The 21,035-nt window shown below is 40.6% G+C and overlaps 1 protein-coding gene across 4 annotated transcripts in view; it reads left to right on the top strand.

The window, feature by feature from the left end:
- The window catches only part of LOC123643470 (nuclear autoantigen Sp-100-like), a 45,511-nt gene extending 25,102 nt beyond the window's left edge, over positions 1-20,409 (top strand). Inside the window, exons 7-14 of one of the 4 annotated variants that reach the window (XM_045559026.1) lie at positions 5,342-5,488; positions 8,237-8,320; positions 9,825-9,884; positions 14,086-14,139; positions 17,246-17,308; positions 18,195-18,299; positions 18,790-18,932; positions 20,126-20,409. In XM_045559026.1, coding sequence (XP_045414982.1) covers positions 5,342-5,488; positions 8,237-8,320; positions 9,825-9,884; positions 14,086-14,139; positions 17,246-17,308; positions 18,195-18,299; positions 18,790-18,932; positions 20,126-20,167 — 698 coding nt within the window. In that variant the 3' untranslated portion in view covers positions 20,168-20,409. Of the gene's footprint in view, positions 1-5,341; positions 5,489-8,236; positions 8,321-9,824; positions 9,885-14,085; positions 14,140-17,245; positions 17,309-17,994; positions 18,300-18,789; positions 18,933-20,125 lie in introns of those variants that run through there. The other 3 variants (XM_045559027.1, XM_045559028.1, XM_045559029.1) reach the window with 3 other exon arrangements.
- Positions 20,410-21,035: the final 626 nt, after the last annotated feature.

The following is a 21,035-nucleotide window of genomic DNA, read 5'->3' as shown; positions in this document are numbered from 1 at the left end:
TTATTTTACCAGTGAATTTTATACTTTCTTTTGTTTTTATATTATTAATTAGCAACCTTTTCTTTCAGCCTGAAAACTCCTTTTAGGATTTCTTGTAAGATGGGTCTTGTGGTAATTAATTACCTCAGCTTTTGTTTGTCTGGGAAAGTCTATATCTCCTTTATTTCTGAGGGACAGATCTACTAAGTACAGTATACTTGGTTGGAAGGTTTTTTTCCTTTAGCACTTTGAGTATATTATTCCACTTTCTTTTGCGCTTACTGATTCTGCTGAGAAATCCAATACTAGCCTTATTGGAACTCTGTTATATGTTATTTGCTTCTATTCTCTTGCTGCTTGCAGGACATTCTCTTTGTCCTTGATTCTTGACAGTTTTATTGCATTATGTCTAAGTGTAGTTTTATTTGGATTGAATCTGATTGGTGATCTCTGGCCTACCTGTACCTAGAAATTTATTGGTTTCCCAATCTTGGAATATTTTCTGCTATTATTTCTTTAAGCTTTCTAGTCCTTTGTATTTCTCTTCTCATTTATGAATTTCTATGACTAAAATATATGCTCTTTTGATATATATCATAAATACTGTAAGCTTTCATCATTCCTTTTCATTCTTTTTTCTTCTCTGACAATATATGTTCAAATAACCTGTCTTTGCATGATTCTTTCTTTGCATGATCAGTTCTGCTGCTGATGCTCTCTGTTGCATTTCTCATTTTATTCATTGTATTTTTCAGCTCCAGAATTTCTGTTTGATATTGTTTTAATAATGTCAATATGTCTGTTAAATTTCTCATTTTGGTCATTTATTGTCTTCCTGATTTCAGTGAATTTTTTCTCTTTATTTTCTTGAACTTTGCTGAGATTCTGTAAAACAATTATTTTGAATTCTTTGTGACAGAGTTTGTTATTTCCATTGCTTTGGGGTCAAGCACCACAACATTATTGTGTTCTTTTTGTGGTGTTATATCTTTTTTTTTCTTGTCACCTTACATTTATGTTTGTGCATTTGAGGAAGTAGGGAGTTATTCCAGTCTTTCCTGACTTTGTCTAGGAAAGCCTTTCACCCCATCCAGAGATTTTGGAAAGGCCATCTTGCATAATCCAAAGGCAGGTTTCCTACAGGAGTCTTCAAGCAGGTTAACCTGGTGCCTAGGACAACAAGTGGGCAGGCCTGTGCTGGGGTGGGACTTGAGCCAGAGTCTGCAGGGCTCTGCAGCACTCATGCAGGCTCTTGAGGCACTAGAGGAGGCCTGAAGTCCACTTCCACTGGATCTGATCTGGCAATGGGTCACTGAGGCCAGACAGGTGCTGGGCCAAACTGGAGACTGAATCTGCAGGGGTGGCCTGTTGCTTGAGGCTGTAGGATTCAGCCTGGGGCCAGGGTCATCTTAGAGGTTCAAACAGCAGTATCGGCCTGGAGTCTGAGGTCTTAGAGACCAGCCTGGCACTGGGTTTTACTGCAGATGAACCTGGTGTTTGGGTCCAGGACAAAGTCTGGTACTCACAACCTTCTCCTTTTCCCAAGCATATGATATCTCTCTGAACACTATACTCCCTGGGGTTGGGGGATGGTTGGCAAAGATAATGTAAAACTGTTCCTCCTGTCTTTTTCAGTGTATTGTGTCTTATTTCTGTGTTACACCTAGCTGCTGTAATTTCTCATCTGGTATCCTCAGCTATTGTGAAGGTATTTTCATTAGTTTCATGCATGAATAGTTGTTCACATTGATGTTTCTGCAGGGGTAAAAGTGCTGGAGGGTCCTATTCTGCCATCTTGCTCTGCTCCTCCCCAATTTCATAATCGTACCTTTGTTTCCCTTTTTTTCCTTTTCTTCCCCAAAATTCGTATGTTGAAACATATCTTTTGTTTTCCTATCAAAGCAAAAACTTTTTGTATTCCCACACAAACTGGCTACTCCCACCCACTGCACACAGCCTCAGGCTGCTTTTAGCAGGTGTGAAATTCAAGGGAGAAAGATAGCTTTCTTTAATGGAAGGGGTATCCCTGGGTAGGGAATGGAAGAAAAGAGAATACAAAAAAAGATCAACTGCAGAACACTAAATAACAAAGTACAGTTGACCCTTGAACTATGTAGGGACTGGGGCACCAATCCCCTATACAGTCAAAAATTTTCACATAACTTTTAACTCGTCCAAAACTTAACTCTTCATAGACTATTGTTGACTGGAGGCCTTACTGATAATAGAAACAGACAATTGACACATATTTTGCATATTATATGTATTATGTACTATATTCTTACAATAAACTCTCTAAAAGAAAATGTTCTTAAGAAAATCAAAAGGCAGACAAAATATATTCATTAAGTGCAAGTAGATCATAATAAAAGTCTTCATTCTCATCTTCATGTTGAGTAGGCTGAGGAGGAGGAAGAAGAGGAAGAGTTGGTCTTGCTTCTCAGGGGTGGTAGAGGTGGAAGAAAAGCTGTGTACAAGTGGACCTGTACAGTTCAAACCCATGTTGAGAAGTTCAAACCGTGTTGTTGAAAGGTCAACTGTACATCAGTGAAACAGACTTTGGAGAAATTGACATAGAATCCAAACATTGCCATATTGTGGGGTTGCTGAAAAAAATAAGTTACAAGTTATGTTTCAGACATTATAATATAATAAAAATGTGGAAATCATGCACAATGCTGCCTTATTTAGATTTTCTAAAAAGGAAGCCCCACCGAAGGGCCTTCAGGAGGGAACTGCAAACCAAGGGATTCTGATGTGGTAGATGAGGGCCCTGGGTGAAACCTGTGGTGAACACTGGAATGTCTGAGATGAGAAAAATAAAGACAGACAAAAAGTGATACAGGAGAGGTATGCAGAGGTCACAGTAATGATTAAGAAACAGGCTGGGCCCAGTGGTTCTCACCTGTAATCCTAGCACTCTGGGAGGCTAAGGCAGAAGGATCTCATGAGGCCAGAATCTGAGTTTGCAGTGAGGTATGGTTATGTCACTACACTCCAGCCTGGATGGCAGAGTGACACCCTGCCTTAAAACAAAAAAATTAGGGCACAAAGGCAGACTAGCAGCAGGTAGGACACGTAGCAGAGATGGATCTACTGAAACCTCAGTTAGGGAACAGCAGGGCTGGCACTAGGTGAGGCAGGAAGGCCCCAGGGCACAGCGTGGCAGAAGGATCTCACTCTCAGCACCCGAGGCTAAGTGCTTCCTCAAATTTTAAGGCACCCAAGGTGCCACCTTTGCCTCACCCTTGTTCTGACCCTGAGAGACAAGACAGTGATTTAAAAAAAGTATAGGGAAAAAGAGTGTGAATAGAGAAAGATACAGAAGGAAATAAATATGCAGAAATAAGAAAAAATGGGAGAGGCTCAAAGAGAACTAACTATAGAGAGAATGAGCTGAAGAGAAATGAATGAGAAATTGGTGGAGAGCAGGCCATACAGAGAGGGAGAGAGGAGACACGTCAAGACGCTGTCTGAATTGAGGGGACAGTCACCAGAAAGGAGGCACAGGGTTGTCCCTGTTACCGTTGGGAAGGGTGAGGTGTATCCTTGTCAAAATGGCCCCTGTGACCCCTGAGATTGCAATGGGCCTCCCCTCAGGCACCTCATCATCTCCTCGGCTCAGTCACCGTCTGCTGATCCTGGGACACACATCTCCAGCTTAGACCTGTCCTCTAGGCTCATGTCTCCAAGTACCTGAAGACCGTTATTCGAAGGTCAGAAGGACGTTTCTCTTGGAGGCTGTATCAGTTACCTGTGGCCATGTCATGTCACAAACCATCCTAAAACTTGGTGGCTTAAACAATCATCGTTTTGTTTGCCATGTCTGTTAATTCCAACTTTAAATATCTCCAACCTGTCCATTTCTCTGCATCCCCAGCATGATCACCCCAGTCCAGATCCCCCTCACTCTCACTGAAACCAGGGGCCTCGTCACCCGTCTGGTTTCATCCTTTAGTCTTGCTCCCCTCAAGTCAATTCTCTGCACTTTGGCTGGATGGACCTTTCAAAAAGGGAACGGGTTCATATGGCTTTCCCGTTTAAACCCAGTGCCTGCTTGTGGCCCTCGGCGTTAGGTCAGCGCTGCTTGCTGTGCATGTTGAAGGATGCCCGCCGTGCACCACACATGGCCTGTCACTTGTCTCCCGCCCCCTCGTGCCACGTTCCCAGCACACCAGACTTCGTCAGTTACTTGAACTTGCCAAGTTCTCTCTCTTACATCTCTGCCTTTCCAAATGCTTTTGGACACAGTTTGGTGTAATCTTCCAAAGTTGAAAATACATATACTCTAGAACTCAACAATTAAACTCCTCAGCAGAAACCAAGAGAAATATGTATTACCTTCATCAAAACATATAGAAAAGCATGTTTATAGTGGAATTATTCAAAAAAGCTAAATGGATAATGGAAATAGCACAAGTGGATAAATACTTCGTGGCTTATTTCTATAATGGAATACTACACACCAGTGAACATAATTACAGAAAATGAATACACATGACTTTCACAAGCATATTGAAAAAAATATATAGATAAATTTGCTGGGATTTCGCTTCTTTTGGGAAGATATGTATATACGTGCATATATGTGTATATAGAAAGAAAGAAACAAAAGAGAGTGAGAAAAGAAGAAGAGAGCATGATTCCATTTATATAAATTACATAACAAGAAAAATTAATTTATGTATTGGGGGGCAAAATGGTGGTTGGCCTTAAGCAAGACTGTAGGGACAGTTAGTGGGAGGTGTCACTAGGAGACTTCTGAGGTGTTGGGGAAATCCTATTTCTTGACCAAAGTGATATGCTAACTTTATGATCATTCAAAACCCACTTTTATCTATTATTATTTTATTCTGCAATTATAATTATTTATTTATTTAAAGACATGGTCTTTCTCTACCACCCATCCTGGAGTGCAGTGGCACAATCTTAGCTCCCTGCAGCATTGAATTCTGGGATGAAGTTATCCTCTAACATCAGCCACCTGAGTAGCTGGGACTACAGGTGTGAGCCACTCCACCTGGCAAATTCTGCTTATTTTTTGTAGAGATGGGGTCTAGCTGTGTTGTCCAGGTTGTTCTCAAACTCTTTGCCTCAAGCTATCCTATAATTTTTATTTTTTAAAAAGTCTGGAAAATTAGTCATCAAAGGTTATGAAAACTAGGTAGAGAAACATAGGAAAAAAAAAAACACTGTGTCAAGGCAGGCACAAAGGAAGAAATAGAGTTAAGGAACAGGAAAAAAGAAGGGTGAGGGGAAGATTTCTCCCCAGCAGTGAAATTGAGGGAGGAGTTATCAATGGCAGTGAAGGGCCCACTGGGAAGACAAATGAAAATGCTTTGTTTCCAACAATTTCTCCCAGGGTCAGAGCTATCCAGCCAAGGACTCCAAATGAATTCCTGCTTTGTGCCTCTGGTGAATATAATGAAGGAAATACCACTTTTTCACTCAGAAGATGAGCAGCAAGCCCAAGCAAGAACTAACCATAACCAGGCATCTTACACAATAGGTAAGGCTGACTGAATGAATTTGTAGCCATGAATCACAGGTCACCAGGTAAGGGGCTCAGGCACTTCATCAGGGCCCATCGAGGCAGCCCAGGTAGCCTGGGATGGAGGCGGGGAGGGGAGGGGGCCAGCACCTCAAGCAGTGAGCCCTCAGCTTAACAGAAGACAGTCCCTAGAAATTGGGAAAATACCAAAAGACAGAAATGGAGGTAATAAGTATTGATGTCGGAGAGGCATTTATAAAGGAAGAGGGGAAGGTACAGGGGAGGAGTTAAAGGGGAAGAACCAGGGAGCCACGATATGCACAAGAGGAGATGGAGAAAGAAAGGCTTCAAGGCAAGGAGAGGTATAAAGAGACGCCACTGCCAGAGACAGAGGCAGAAGCAGGGGAGATAGACAGAACCAAGAGAAAGTTAAGAAATAAAATGAGAGTGAAAGAAAAGTAGAAGGAGGGGGGGGGTGAGAACAGTGCCAGTGGATGGGCAAAGCTGCCCTCTGTGTGTAAATCTCATCAGCTTTTGGTTTAAGACCTGGAACAATCTGCGATCACATTCATTCAAGAAAGAGAGCAGGGCCTTGCGGGGTTTTTTTGCTCTTTGTTTTTGTTCCTGTTTTTGTTTTGAGACTGCCTGTCACTCTATCCCTCAGGCTGGAGTGCAGTGGCATCATCATATCTCACTGTAACCTCAAACTCCTGGGCTCAGAGGATAGTTTTGCCTCAAGACTCCCAAGTAACTGGGACTGTAGGTGTGCAGCACCACACCTGGCTAATTTTTTTATTTTGTGTAGAGACAGGGTCTCCCTATGTTGCCGAGGCTTGTCTCAAACTCCTGGCCTCAACGGACCTGCTTGCCAGGGCCTCTCGAAGTGCTTAGGCAAGAGCCTAACATTACAGGCAAGAGCCACTGTGCCGAGCCCCTGGTGCCCCCCCTTTTTTTAATCATTTTATTTCAGAATATTACAGGGGGACAAATATTTAAGTTACATATATTGTGTTTGCTCTGCCCGAGTCAGAGCTACAAGTGTGTCCATCCCTCAGACGGTGCACACCACATCCATTAGATGTGAATATCCACATCTCCTTCTCCCCCATCCCACCTGCACAACACCTGATGAATGTTACTACTATATGTGCACATAAGTGTTGTTCAATTAATACCAATTTGATGGTGAGTAAATATGGTGCTTGCTTTTCCATTCTTGTGATACTTCACTAAATACAAAGGGCTTCCACTTTATCCAGGATAATAAAATAGGTGCTAGATCACCATTGGTTTTTGTAGTTGAGTAGTATTCCAAGGTGTGTGTGTATATATATATATATAATCACATTTTTTAATCCATTCATGTATTGATGGACACTTGTATAGCTTGAATTCTGGTAAATTGATTTCTCCCAATTTGTTCTTTTTGCTTAAGATTACTTTTGCTATACAGTGTCTTCTCTGGTTCCATACAAAGCATAGAATTATTTTCTCTAGATCTGCAAAAAAATGATGATGGTACTTTAACAGTGATTTCATTGAATTTGTAGATCACTTTGGGTAGTATGGACATTTTAACAATGTTGATTGTGCTTACCCATGAGCATGGTATGGTTTTCCAACTGTATATGTCCTCTGCTATTTCCTTCCTCAGTGTTGTGTAGTTCTCCCTATAGAGGTCTTTCACCTCCTTAGTTAAATACATTTGTAGATATTTTATTTTCCTTGTTGCTATTGTGAAGGGTATTGAGTTTCCGATTTGGTTCTCAGTTTGACTATTGTTGGCTTATAGGAATGCTACTGATTTCATTCATTTTGTAACCTGAGAATTTGTTGAATTTATCAATTCCAATAGTCTCCTGGCAGAATCTTAGGGGTTTTCTCAATATAAGATCATATTGTCACCAAAGAGCAATAGTTTGACCACTTCTGCCCCAATTTGGATGCCCTTGATTTCCTTCTGTTGTCGCATTGTTTTGGCTAGGACTTCCAGCACTATGTTGAATAGAAATAGTGATAGAGGGCAACCTTTTCTGTTTTCACTTCTAAGTGACAATGCTTTCAATTTTTCCCCATTCAGTATGATGTTGGCTGTGGGTTTGTCATATATGGCTTGTATCATTTTTAGGTAAGTCTCATCTATGCCTATTTTGTAAAATGTTCTTATCATAAAAAGCTGCTGAATTGTGTCAAATTCTTTTTCTGTGTCTATTGAGAGGATCATATGGTCTTTGTTTATTCTTCTATTTATGTGGTGAATTACCTTTATAGATTTGCATATGTTGAACCATCCCTGGTGCCCTGTCCGCAAGAGGCTCTGTGCTCACTGGCAACAGCAGTCTCTGGGCTGGTGTCGGCAGGTCTCTCCGGCAACTCGGGAGCCCACCAGCAGTCTGAGATGCGAGGGAGGGGAAATTTAACTGCTCCACCTACCCTTGTTGCTGGTCTCAAAGCTTCTCAGGGCCTAATCCCTGACGATGCCTTTTTCCTTCCAGTTCTGCTCTGCAACCTCTTCCCATGGAGTCTCCGGTAGGTTAAGGCAGCCTTCCTTCTGACCCTCATCCAATCTATGTTTGTCTCTCTGTTTGTTTTTTTTGTTTTTTTCTCTTTCATGTAAAATTTCTCCTTCTTGCAGAGACGCTCTGACTGGAGGTATTTCTCATCTGCCATCTTGCCTTTCCCCCTAGTCCTCTTATTATGGGATTTCCTGCTGTATGGACTCCTTGGTCACACCCTGAAGTTAAAGAGTTTTGCTTCTTTCCACAGGCATCAACTGTGGAGACTCTGGAAAACCCAATGATGGACACGAGCCCCCAGGACCCTCCATCTCAGCACTGGAAGGTGGGCATGGTAAGAAATCTGAACTATGCGTTACTATTTCCTGATACACTTTATTCTGAGCCCTTTCTGTACTTTGGATCCAGTTTATCCTGAAGTCTCATTCTCTGCATTTATTTTACTTGAGCTTTTTGGGAAGTATAAGAAGACAAGAACTTGTTATAACTTTATTTTTGAGGATTGGGCTTATTAATTGATGGATTCTATTAATCAATATGTGCACCCATACATTGATTATATAGAAGAAATAGGATAGCAAAGTGATGAGTTTCTTTTTAAAACTGACTAGTTACTGTGCCTGAAACGTGTTACATTTATTCAGGGATTTCTATAGAGAACATAAAGCTAAATACTCTTTATAGGTGGATCATGTTGTCATCTGACTATAAACTGTGAATAGTGTCAAAAGACAAATCATCCAAATATCTGGTGTTAGAAGAAATAAAGATTTGAGATAAAGTTTCTTGAGACCTGAAGAATTGTTTTCGACAGAGTTCTTTAGCAAGTCACGGCATATTTAGTGATTTTTCAAAACAATTTTGCAAATAGTATTTTTTCATTACAATAACCATAAACGATAAGCAGGATAGACAGTGTCATCCTCGTTGCCTAGATAAGAAAACACAATCACATAAATGTTTCAAGGTCATCTACAAAGACTCATGGGAAATTAAAGCTAAGTCCAGACTAGAATCCTGGATTCTTAGTTTTTTCAGAATCAATTATCAAAATGTTGTAATATCGCAATCCTATTTGCAGTATGAGTTGCGATATGATTTATACCTCTTTAGTGTACAAATTGGTGATTTTTACTTTCTAGATCCATAGAATATTAGAAACATGCCACTTTAGGTAAAACACACTAGGAAAAGACCAAAAAGAAAAATACAAACGTTGACTCATCTTGATGCTGCAAAAGAACAATGTGTTAAATACATTCATTCTAATTGCTCACTGTATATTTCAAAGTCAAATGAAAATTTGCTTCATGTTCTAGACCCTGCACACAACTTTTATCTTAGTGTTAGAAAACTGTTCTAAAATGTGGTCCTCAAATGTGTCTATGCCTCAAACACAAAAGGTGATTTCTCAGGCTTGTAAACAGTTCAAGGAGTCCTGTGGATAGATGGGGTAGAGGAGGCTCAACACCTTCAACACAAGATCTTCAAGGTCTCCTTGTGTGGAAGACAGAGGCAGAGGTGAAAGAAATGTGAAATGACAGGAGAAGGGGTGAGAAGTAACATAGAGGCAGTGCAGTAAAGCAAAGGTCAGCAAAGCAAAATTGCCCCTTGCCAGTGAATTGTCTCTGCCTGTGGGGATGGGAATGGAGTATCACTCACCTACTAGGCAGGTAACTTAGAAGGGAAGACCAGCTTGGCCTGGGTGCAGTCTAGGACTTGCATAGATTTACAAGGTTTTTCAAAGTTTTTTTATTAGGGAATTTCCTTGGCCGCACACTGAGGCCCCTAAATAATCCTATTCTTTCTTGCAATGATCAATGACCATGGCTCTTCAGAATCAAGTAAGAGAGAGAAGGCCCAAGAAGCCACTTGCTCACGACCCCAGACTGCACCAGGTAAGAATATTGGAGTTGCAATTCCTGGACTATAGAATATCTAGAGTCCAAATCTAGAGCTCTGTTTTCCTGATGGATTTTATTCTGAACGTTCTCCTTATGCCTTGATTCTATAACTTCTAGGGTATCATTTTCTGCATTTAACTTCACTGGCCCTATTGGGAAATGGAAAGTATCAGGAAGGCATTATAAACTATTGTTCAATTGGATAGGTCCAATGAAATTGTATATTGAAAATGTAGGAAAAACATGTGAGTAAAATGATGGCCTGTTTTACTACACACTATTGTATTTATTAATGGTAAAAAGTTGGAATATTGTGTTTATTCTCTACCAACATCCTTCATATTTGATGCAGCACTGTCTGCACAGGATTCCTCTGTCTGTTGCTATATTGTCGTTGGTCACAAGCTCACAAAGTCTTCAAACTATAATTTGTGCTGTTATTTGATTAATTAATGTCAATGAAAATATTTCAACCATATTTATTGATATCAGTGTGGAAGGAATAATAAAAATCACAAAGAGACAGAGTAGGGATGGAGTCAGCTGTATGCTATACAAAATACCTAGAAAGATAGAGCCAAAATGGATGAACACAGACATAAAGTGGAGCAGAGATTAAGAGTATTATCATGACAAGATTAAAAGCAACACAAGAGACAAGAACTATCAGGGCAAGACAACTTCACAGAGTAAAAGACATAGAGTTATAAATGTAAGAGGCAGAACAATGGGTAGAAAAATGAGAAGTGAGGGTGAGAATGAAGAATGGCCAGACCAGAAAAGAGAGCAAATTTCTGTTGGATGTGAGGTGCAGTCACTGGAGTAAGTGTATTTCTTTCTCTGCTCATCTGAGCTCTGAAAATAGTTCAGCAGGACCACATTGAGTTGCATTCCCTGGTTCCCTGGTCACTATCTATAGTTCATCATTTTCTTATTTGTCTTCCATGTCCTGTGAATACAAAGCTCTTCAAATGAATACAGAAAGAGTCAGAAGAGATTCAGCCCATTGGCCTGTGTTAGAGAAGACAATTATTATATTAGTTACCATGGATCATTGTTTTCCTATGTGCAGGGAGGAAAAGCTCTTTCTTCTTTTCCTTACGTCTACCAAAACACATTACAGACACAAATACGCACATAGACACCACACACGCAGACTTGTGCACAGGCTCTGACTGCTTTCAGCAGGTTTGAGTTAGGCAAAAGAGAAAGAAGTTTTGGGCTTCTCAATGAAGGAAGGAGACACTGAGTGGATAATATAAAGACAAAGAATGGAAAAAAAAAATAGGCCATGGTCAACAAATGAAAAGACATCAGAATAAGCTTCAAGTTTTTCTGAGTGGATATAGGATCTAAATATATCAGGAGTTAAGGAGTTTTGTGGAGGAAGCGGGATGATTCTTCAAGCTACCACTCAGAATTTATAGCAGAAACATCAAAATAAAGTTGATGACTAGTTGACAGGGTTGCAATGTAGAAAGCTCATAAGGAATTGACAGAGGTAATAGAGCTGGCTGTGTGGTCAGTGTCAGAAGAGCAGGCATTTGGTGATGATGAAAGTAGTCTGTGAGATTCAGCTGAATACAGGTGAAGAAAATATGGATACCACCCAGGGAAACAGAGTGAGGCCATGTCTCCACAAAAAAAAAAATTTTTTAAAGTTAGTCAGGCATGGCGGCTGCACCTGTAGTCCCAGCCACTTGGCAGGCTGAGGCAGGAGGATTGCTTGAGCCCAGGGAGTGTGAGGTGGCAGTGAGCTATGATCATTTCACTGCACTCTAGCCTGGACAAAAGAGCTAGACCCAGTCTCAAAGAAAAAAAAAAAAAGAAAGAAAGAAAGAAAAGAAAAGAAAACACAGATAAAGATAATGGTTGAATTTATAAGACCAGCCAAAAGATCACAATAATATTGAGAGAGAACAGAAAGCGAAGTAAGTGGTGGGAGAAACAGTACCCCCTCAATAATAAAACTAGATCTAGAGATATGAAATGGAATCTAGTTGGAATGAGATATATGCAGAGGGTTATGAATGGAGAGTTGTGAAACATGAGACACGACAAGAACTGTGTAGAGGAAGAGTTAAAAGATGGGAGAAACATGGAGGAGAGAAGGGAAAGTGTAAAAGAGAGAGAAGAGAGAGATGGAGAAATTGTGGGGTCTGAGATGATCATGAGAGAAAAGCAACTTTGGCACAATGCACGATTCCCAGTAGCAGTGAGTTTTCAGAGTAAGTTATCCCCAGGTATCAAAGTGGCCCCTGTAACTCACCCAGATTGCAAAAGTCCTCACCGAGGCATTTCATGCATTTCTATCAGTTCGATCACTCCCCTCAACCGGATGATTCCTAAGTGTATATCTGCAGCCAGCCCTGTCTTCTAAACGCCTAAACTCATTCATCCAAGTGGCCAAAGCCTCTGTCCAAGGTCCTAAAGGCCATAGGCTTCTCCACTTGGATGTCTCTCAAGATGTACAAACTTCAAACTGAACTCCTCCAAAACCGAGCACATCGTCTCTTCCCCTAAACACCACCTCTGCTTCTCCAGTCTTCTCCATCAGTGAAACACACTGTTAATTCACCCTTTCTTTCAAGTTGAAATTCTTGGAGTCATTCATGAAAGGAAAGGACAAATACAGTGAGGAACAAGAAAAGAGAAAGAGATTTCAGAGGTAGATCCATGCTTTAATGTAGCAGTGGGTAGTCACTAATGTTTGGAGAGGCTAGGGCAAAAATGAAACTGTTTACAAATCACAATTTAGGATTCAGAGCTACAAATACCTGAAAAGGAGAAGTGTTCCTGTGTCATGTGTTTTTCAAAAAGCATGCCAGGAAATCAAGAAGCAACAACAGAGAGTAGCCAAACACCTGACATGATGGGTAAGGCTGCCCAAGGGTCTTGGGATGGACATGGCTGAGTGGATACCACAGACACCAGGGAGGGCTGTGACAGGTGATCAGAGTTCAAGGAGAACATGAAGCAGCCTCTGGGTCACCAACAGGAAGTGGGCCCACAGACCCCAAGTGGCAGAAGTTCAAAAGCCTGAAATTGGAGCTCCTGATTCCTGCACAATTGGCTGTGAACACACTGTGACAAGGAACAGGCCTGGTCCAGGCCAGAATCCTGTTCTCTGCATTTGGTTGGCCTGACCCTTTTGGGGACTGCAGGGAGGCAGAAGATCATTATAGAGCCATGTTTAACAAGATGGGCTCTCTTGGTCATGTAGGAATGACGTAGAAATAAGCTGGTTAAAAATGGTATCTCATTTACTATATTAGCATATCAATAGTAAAGTGCTGGATTTATACAGTGACTTTCACCATTGTTTGCAGAACAAAGAAAGCCATGTTATTCCATTGGTAGATAATAGTGTCACTTTGTCACACCTTGGAAAGGCCTAAAAAAACCAAATGGTCCTGTTACCTGTCAGGAAAAAGACCTCAGATACCTACTCTTAAACTAAAAATGCATAGTTTTGTTTTTTTTTTTTTTTGAGACAGAGTCTGGCTCTGTTGCCCGGCCTAGAGTGAGTGCCGTGGCATCAGCCTAGCTCACAGTAACCTCGAACCCCTGGGCTTAAGCGATCCTCCTGCCTCAGCCTCCCAAGTAGCTGGGACTACAGGCATGCACCGCCATGCCTGGCTAATGTTTTCTATATATATGTTTTAGTTGGCCAGATAATTTCTTTCTATTTTTAGTAGAGACGGGGTCTTGCTCTTGCTCATGCTGTCCTCAAACTCCTGACCTCGAGCGATCCACCCGCCTCGGCCTCCCAGAGTGCTAGGATTACAGGCATGAGCCACCGCGCCCGGCCTAAAAAAAAAAAAATGCATAGTTTTGAAGGCTGTCCTCCAGCATGTTATTGATTTATATGGTGATTTCCTATTAATTTATTTAATCTTCACAAAATATTGAAAACCTGAACAGGATAACTGCTGTTTTGTAAACAGGATATCCCTGTTTCGTAAATGAGGAAATTGGCACATGTAATTAAGAGCTTTTTCAAAGTTTTAGAGAACTAAAGGGAGATTTTAGATATCAGTTCTGTACCTGTTTGTTTCCTTTAGAAGGAAGACAGGGAACTGATACTCAGAACATCGTTGTTAACTCCATCCTTTCACACAGTGTGAATTGCTGTAAGATTTGTAACGTTTATTTACAAATTACAGTTCTCTGACCACCACCTGTCACTTTCTAGATACCATGGATGCTGGGAACAATTCTGCTTTGGAAGAACACAATGGAAAAAGAAGTAAGAACAAATAAGAATTTACTTGATTTTTATGTGACAAATGAACTATTTTTTAATGTTACGGTTTATTATCATTATTTTCTATACCTTTCATGAGATAAAAAATAAATGCCTTTTAAACTAACAATTTCCTTTTTCAAAATGCTCATATCTTTATGTTGCTTTTTGTTCTGATTTCAACATATGTTTCTTGCAAGCATTGGTGTATATTTTTCCATACATGTATTAACACATTTTGGAATATAAGTTCATTAATTTAAATGAAGCAATTTTATATGTATTTTTATTTTCTTGCTTTTTAAACTAATATATCATATTTAGACAATAAAACACTTAACATTTTTAATTGAAATATAAAAAGACTTATTTCAGTGCAGCTTTAACTTACATTGTTTTCATTTTTAGTGTGGTCAGGAATTTTTTATTTGCTATTGATCATTTGTTTTTCTTCTTTGTGGAACTCTTTGTTGTAGAATGCAGTCAGTGTTTTCTGTGGTGGTGTTTATCTTTTTCTTACTATGCTGAACGACTATAGAGATTCTTATATGGGCCAGACACACTGGCTCACGCCTGGAATCCCAGCACTTTGGGAGACCAAGACGGGAGGATCACTTGAGGCCAGGAGTTCAAGACCAGCCTAGCCAACATAGGGGGACCCTATCTCTACAAAAAAAATTTTTTAAGTTACCTGGGCATGGTGGCACACACCTGTAGTCCTAGCTAGTTGGGAGGCAGAAGGATTGCTTAAACCTAGATGTCTGAGGTTGCAGTGAGCTATGATTAGGCTACTGCACTCCAGCCTGGGCGACAGAGAGAGATACTGTCTGTAAAAAAAAAAAAAGGAGGAAGAAAGACAATAAAAAGAAATACTTTTCTGTTATATGTATTAAATCTTGGTGTTATATATTTTGTCCCATTTGCTGTTTTTCTTTCAGGTTTGTTAGGGGAATCTTTTATTCTAGAGAAGTTTGAAATTTTTAGGCAGTTAAACTTGTCAGCCTTTTTCTCACTGGGCCTGCATTTCATATCATATTTACAACAGCCATTTCTTCCTCAAGATTTAAAAAATTATTGTTCTATATTTGATTCTAGAATGTTGGGAGTACCTGATTATTTTTAATGTGTACATGTATAATCCACATGGGATTCGCCTCTTTGTGTATATGAGGTGGGAATTTAAAAAATATTCTCTATGTTACACTGTCATGATTGGAATCACGAGTTTGATCACACAGTACCTTCACCAGAGAACTCAGAGTTCTGCCTGGTGTTCTTCCTTGTTTTTCCTGGCATTGTGCTTTATATTTTCATATCAATTTTAGAATCAGATTTGCTCAATTTAAAGAAACCATCTATTGGTACTTGTAGTGGGATAGCCTTAAATATACAAATTAACGGAAGGAGAATTTCCGTCATTATGGTGAGACTGCCTCTCCAAGAGCACCATGTTGGGGTCCATTTATTCAAACAGTCCTTTGCCTTCAGTAGGGCTTTAACATTTCCTGATACAGGTGATGCAGACTTTCTGGTAAGTTCAGTCTGAGATTTGTTGTTGTTGTTGTCACTTATTAGTGCTTATTTTAGGTAGTTATCTAGTGCTTATTCGGTAGTTATTAAGACTGGTAGACCCAAGAATGGTTAAATTTTATTTTCTCCAGGCATTTTACTTCCTGGAGGTAAAATAGCAACAAGGTGCTACAGCAAGCTGGCTCACAAAGAACCATTGGAAAGCAAAGTTCAACAGCACTTTGTTACACATGATCTGGTCTTTAGCCCAAACTTCTCCATGTCCAGAACTGGGAGGGAGTAAAATGACTGTCTGTTTCTTTGCCCTAAAGTTGTTTGCCCTCAATAGGTTTTGACTGAAAGGAGAGTCTAGCTAACCCTCTAGTCCTAGAAGGGAGATTTAAACAGAGAGTTTGAGAGCAAGAGAATGTGTGTTGGCCAATAATGGCTATCACTGGACAGACCCAGGTAGTGACCAGGGCTTCAGTTTGACCACCTTAGGGGGAAGGAGAAAGCAGGCAGAGCACAGGTGTTTCCTCCTGGGACAGTGGGGAGGAGGGGGAGGGCAGGAGAGAGTTCGAGCTGGCCAGTTTTCCTGTGTGCACCTACCCCTTCAGCACCGTGAGTGGCAGGAGGGAGGGTCCCACAGAGCCACACCTGTGTGGATGACTTTTTCCCCTGGGAACCACATCAACTACCACACATAGCCGAATCATGTTCTTTGAAACAGATCGATCTAGAGCAATTTGTATTGAGAGACAAGCAAGGAGTGTTAAGAAAGCTTCATTTACCTTCTTGAGGACTCCATTTTCCCCACTTTACTTGTTTCTTTTAAATCTTTAGTTCAATAACCAAACCTATAATTCTTTTATGTAATTTTACTAATCTCTTTTCTCTGCATGTCTCCATAATATCTTAATAAACTTCCTGAGGGAAACACCTTGTGAGATAGAATATGCTTGATCTTGGGATCTGATTCCTCTTGGGATGTTAATTATCATTAAATGTCTTACAGTACCTTTTTTATCTTGATGAGGTTAAAAAAAAATCTCTGGGTAATTGGTATGGCAAAGGCCCAGAAAATAAAATAACATCATCAAACCCGAGGCTTCTTTGTGCTTGACTGCAGGAGAGATTCCTTTCCAGCTTACTGTGGTCATAATCCGTTAGAAGGAAAGAGCATTCATTTGTGGTGTCAGGAAGAGGTTTCTCCTGCGTCCTGCACTAGGCAGGATAGAAGCCATGGGCACACTGTGATGGGCACAGACCTTCAGGAAGAAAGAGCATTCCCTTGGTGTCCCTGACATCAACATTCAAACACATTTGAAGAACGCAGACCTAGACATGTACCTGGAATGACTCACTCTTTTTTGGACACACCAACCAATGTATATTAATATATCAGATACTACATTCTTCTGAGATATTTTTAAAGTCAATCCTTTGTCCTACGTTTAACTCTACATCTCTTAGACCTGGGGCCTTGATTTCTACAAATTCCCTGAAAAGTTACAATTGAATGGTGGTTTTGTAAAACACTACTATTTGTGATGCAATGTCATAAACAAGAGATGTTGGTGTTATTTTGCTACTTTCTCAGAGAGAAAAGCTGCCATCCCTGGACCTTTGAAAAGAAGAAGCAGCAGAAGAGGCAGAAGAAGAGGTAAAAAGAAGTGATCAAAACACTTAATAGTGAACTATCTAGATTTTCGTTTTATGCTCTGTGCTCAGAGTGAAAAATCAGTTTTCTTAACTGGCTAAGCGGAAGCTAGTACAGGAGCCACAAACTTAGCCACAAGTTCATTTTAAGACCTTCAGTATCTGCTTTGGCTGAATCCAATCCCTAGTGCCCTACTCACATGTGCGGGGCTCCCTGAGCAATGTGAAGTTTCTTTTTTATTGATTCATTGAGTGATACATAATAGATGTACATGTTTTGGGGGTGCATGTGATAATCTGATACTTTCTTATGATTGAATCAGGGTAATTGGGATATCCATCACTTACAATACGGATCTTTACACTAGGAACATTTGAATTATTGTCCTCTAGCTATTTTGGAATGTACAATTGATATTAACCGTACACCCCCTACTGATCTATCAAATACCAGGTCTTATTTCTTCTATCTAACCGTAGATTTGTACCCATTAATCAACCTCTGCTAATCCCCACTCCTGCAGTGGGCAGTTTCTTCTAGAACTCCCTGCCCTGAGCTTCCCCTTCAGCCACAGAGAAAGCTCAGGTGAGGGAGAGTGAAGGAAAGCAGATGACAAAGGGGGAGACAGACACCAGCCTGTTCGGTGCCGCATTCGCGGCCCTGCTGCCATCCTGCTCTCTGTTCCCCAGGTGATTTTAGGGGGTTGAGCCGAGAATGACATTATCTACAGATATCTAATCTGCCATAAAAGAAAGACCTTGAAGTGTAACTAATTCCTGGGGAAAATCCTGCAATCATTTTAAATTATAAAAGAAGGATCTGAAGATGGGTGAGATAGTTGCTGCCGAGTTGTAGAGGAAGATGGATTGAAAAAATTGCTTCCTTGCAGTTCAGAGATTTCCCAGAGATACAAATATAGATTTTCAACTTCCTGAACTTCCTGTGACCTGTGGAGGGATAAAGGGGACTCTATATAAGGAGATATTGAAAAAAGGTGAGTTTCATGGTCTTCTGGGATTTTCAACTGGAAAATACCCACACAAATAGCGTACTATTCAGGAGCAGATACCTGCTTTGGGGGGCTCCAAGACCAGCCCCAGGTCTGATTTGCTAGGAGCTCTCCTAGGCCTTGGTACAAAGTCACACTCACAGCTCGGGTTTGTAAGACTGAAAGGACGCAAAGCAAAGTCAGCAAAGGGAAAAAGCACAGAGGAAACCAAGAGCAAGCTTCCAAGAGTCCTCTCTGGGTGGAGTCACACAGGACTCACTGCTGGAAGTTCAGAGAAATATACACACATGGCCGGGAGTTCCCTTCTTGCCCGGCGTTTCAGCCTGAGTGTGGGGCCCCTGATGTCACACGGGACAATTTAGACTCTCCTGCTACTGATCCTGAACCCAAAGTGGGTGGCTCCAGATCCAGTGTTGGGGGAGGCCAAGTACAGGTGTTTTCACAGTCGGGAGCTGAGTTTGTCTTGGTCTTCCAGGAACCTCAGAGAAGTGTATAAAGAGAGATAATGGAAGGTGGTTCACTCTCAAGCGATTTGAAATTAAAGGAGGCTACAAAAACTCCAGCAAATGGAAGCAAAATATACGCTGCGGTGGATTTCCCCTGCAAGATCTGATAGAGGTATTCTACTGATAAACAGCTTAAATCGAGGACTGGGCTGTCACACCAGGCTTTAGCAGAATTTTTAGGTGTCCAGAAAACCATCACGACTCCCCTTGCCCAGGGCCCAGTGCATATGCTGTTACTATTAATAACGTTCCCCCAGGTGTGACCATGGATGGCTTATACTACAGCTCACTCCTCTAAGCACAGTAACTCTTATTCTTTTGAAGGTAGGACAGTAAATTGTGGACTTGACTCTGCCATGAATAAACTGTGCAGTTTGGTCACATGAAAGTAACTTAAATTGGAGGCAAAGGGGTCTTAAACTTTGTGGGGGGCAATGTTAAAAGTAACATAGTAGAATTACATATCTGAAAATAATACATCAGAATAGATAGTTCCTACATTGCACAATATTTTTACAATATTCCATTTCATAAGCCACCTCAAATTTGTTCTTGAAAGAGAATACAAATAAATTACATCTTAAACTAATTGCTTTGCTCCTCATGTCAATCCCCTGATGTGGACAAAGCAGGGACAGGGTTTTTGCTGCAGATGAACCTGTGTCTTTTGACTCGGGATACAGTGATTTCTCAGTTGCACACCTCAGACAGCCCTTCCCTGTGCCACTCTAACCATAAAGAAAAGATCTTTGTTAAGCAAATGTTTATTGAGCTACATCTAAAGCCATGAGGGAGTACAAGGGGTGAGCCCCTACCTGGGCAGAGGGCTGTGCTTTAGTAACCATAGGCCTGCACAGTGTGAATGCTCTGAAGAAAGACACCTGCAGGAAGAGACACAGTAGGAAGGAAGGTCATTTCTGCCTTTGAGTTTGAGGACGGTTTCTTGGAACAGTTTGCGTTGAGCTGGATATAAAAAGCAGAATAGTTCTGACAAGGAAAAATGTAGAACAGGGAATTCTACATTCATAAGAAAGGATGGCATGAAAATCTGCTCCACAAAATGTCAATAAGTTGTGGATAATGAGGCATGATACATTCACTGGACTGACTGTGGACATCATGAGGCCAGAGGAAGTAGCCTAAATACTTCCTTTATCCTTTAATCCCTGAGGAATCATGGAAGATACCTAGAATTTGAGTTGAAAGTGGGATATGCAAGTAGAAGTATCTGGAAGCCATTCAGAAATATTGAGTCCATAAAATAAAAACAAGGACCCATCATATCATTAATCTCTTTTCTTTCAGAAAGGATATCTACAAATACCACCAAAGGCAGAGAAAAAGTGATTATCCAGTGACTTTCTGCTGATGCCTCATGGGTCCTGTTGCTGGTTTTCCATCGCTGTAGCCTTGCTGTCTCTAAATTGACTAATCATGACAAAATTTGATTGTATAATATGGTGCTTTTGCAGTTGCTGCTTTCAAACATTATATAATGTATAAGGCTGGGACTCTGAGCAACACAACATTTGAGATAACGGTGTGAACAATCCTTAAAAATAAATAAGACAGATATCGTTTGTATAAAATGTCTTGTTCTTTTGGATAGATGCCCAGTAATGGGATTACAGGGTCAAATGGTAGTTCTACTTGTAGCTCTTTGAGGTATCTCTATATCACTTTCCACAGCGGTTGCACTAGTTTGCGGTCCCACCAGCAGTGTCTGAGTGTTCCTACCTCTCCGCATACACACCACCATTTATTGTTTTGGGACTTTTTGATAAAGGCCATTCTCACTGGAGATAAGTCGCTTGAAGCTCTTATACATAACCTAAACATTTGTACCCCCCGTAATATGGTGAAACAAAAACATTAAAAATGAAACAAAACAAAAAAATAAATATAAATAAATAAGACAAAATTGACCTCGTGAATGTGATTTATTAACAGATCTGAACACCATACTTTCTCAAAATTAAATATAAAAGACGGGGCTGGAGTTGGAAAAGCAAGCGTGCTTTTGAAATGCACAAAACAATACATTGAACAACTATTGTCTTTACAACCTCAACTTACACACTGATTGTTTTACATTGGTCTTTATAGCTTCTGTCCTTAATAAAATTAGAATGAAGTAAAAGTTTCCCTAGAAACATCCCAAGGTCACTACAGATGACCTAATGTAGCTTTCCCTTGGAACGTATGTATAGCCATA

Source organism: Lemur catta, chromosome 8, assembly GCF_020740605.2.
Source record: "Lemur catta isolate mLemCat1 chromosome 8, mLemCat1.pri, whole genome shotgun sequence".
NCBI classification, from domain to species: Eukaryota; Metazoa; Chordata; class Mammalia; order Primates; family Lemuridae; genus Lemur; species Lemur catta.
Note: the sequence above shows the minus strand (reverse complement) of the source record. Positions and strands in the feature narration are given on the sequence as shown.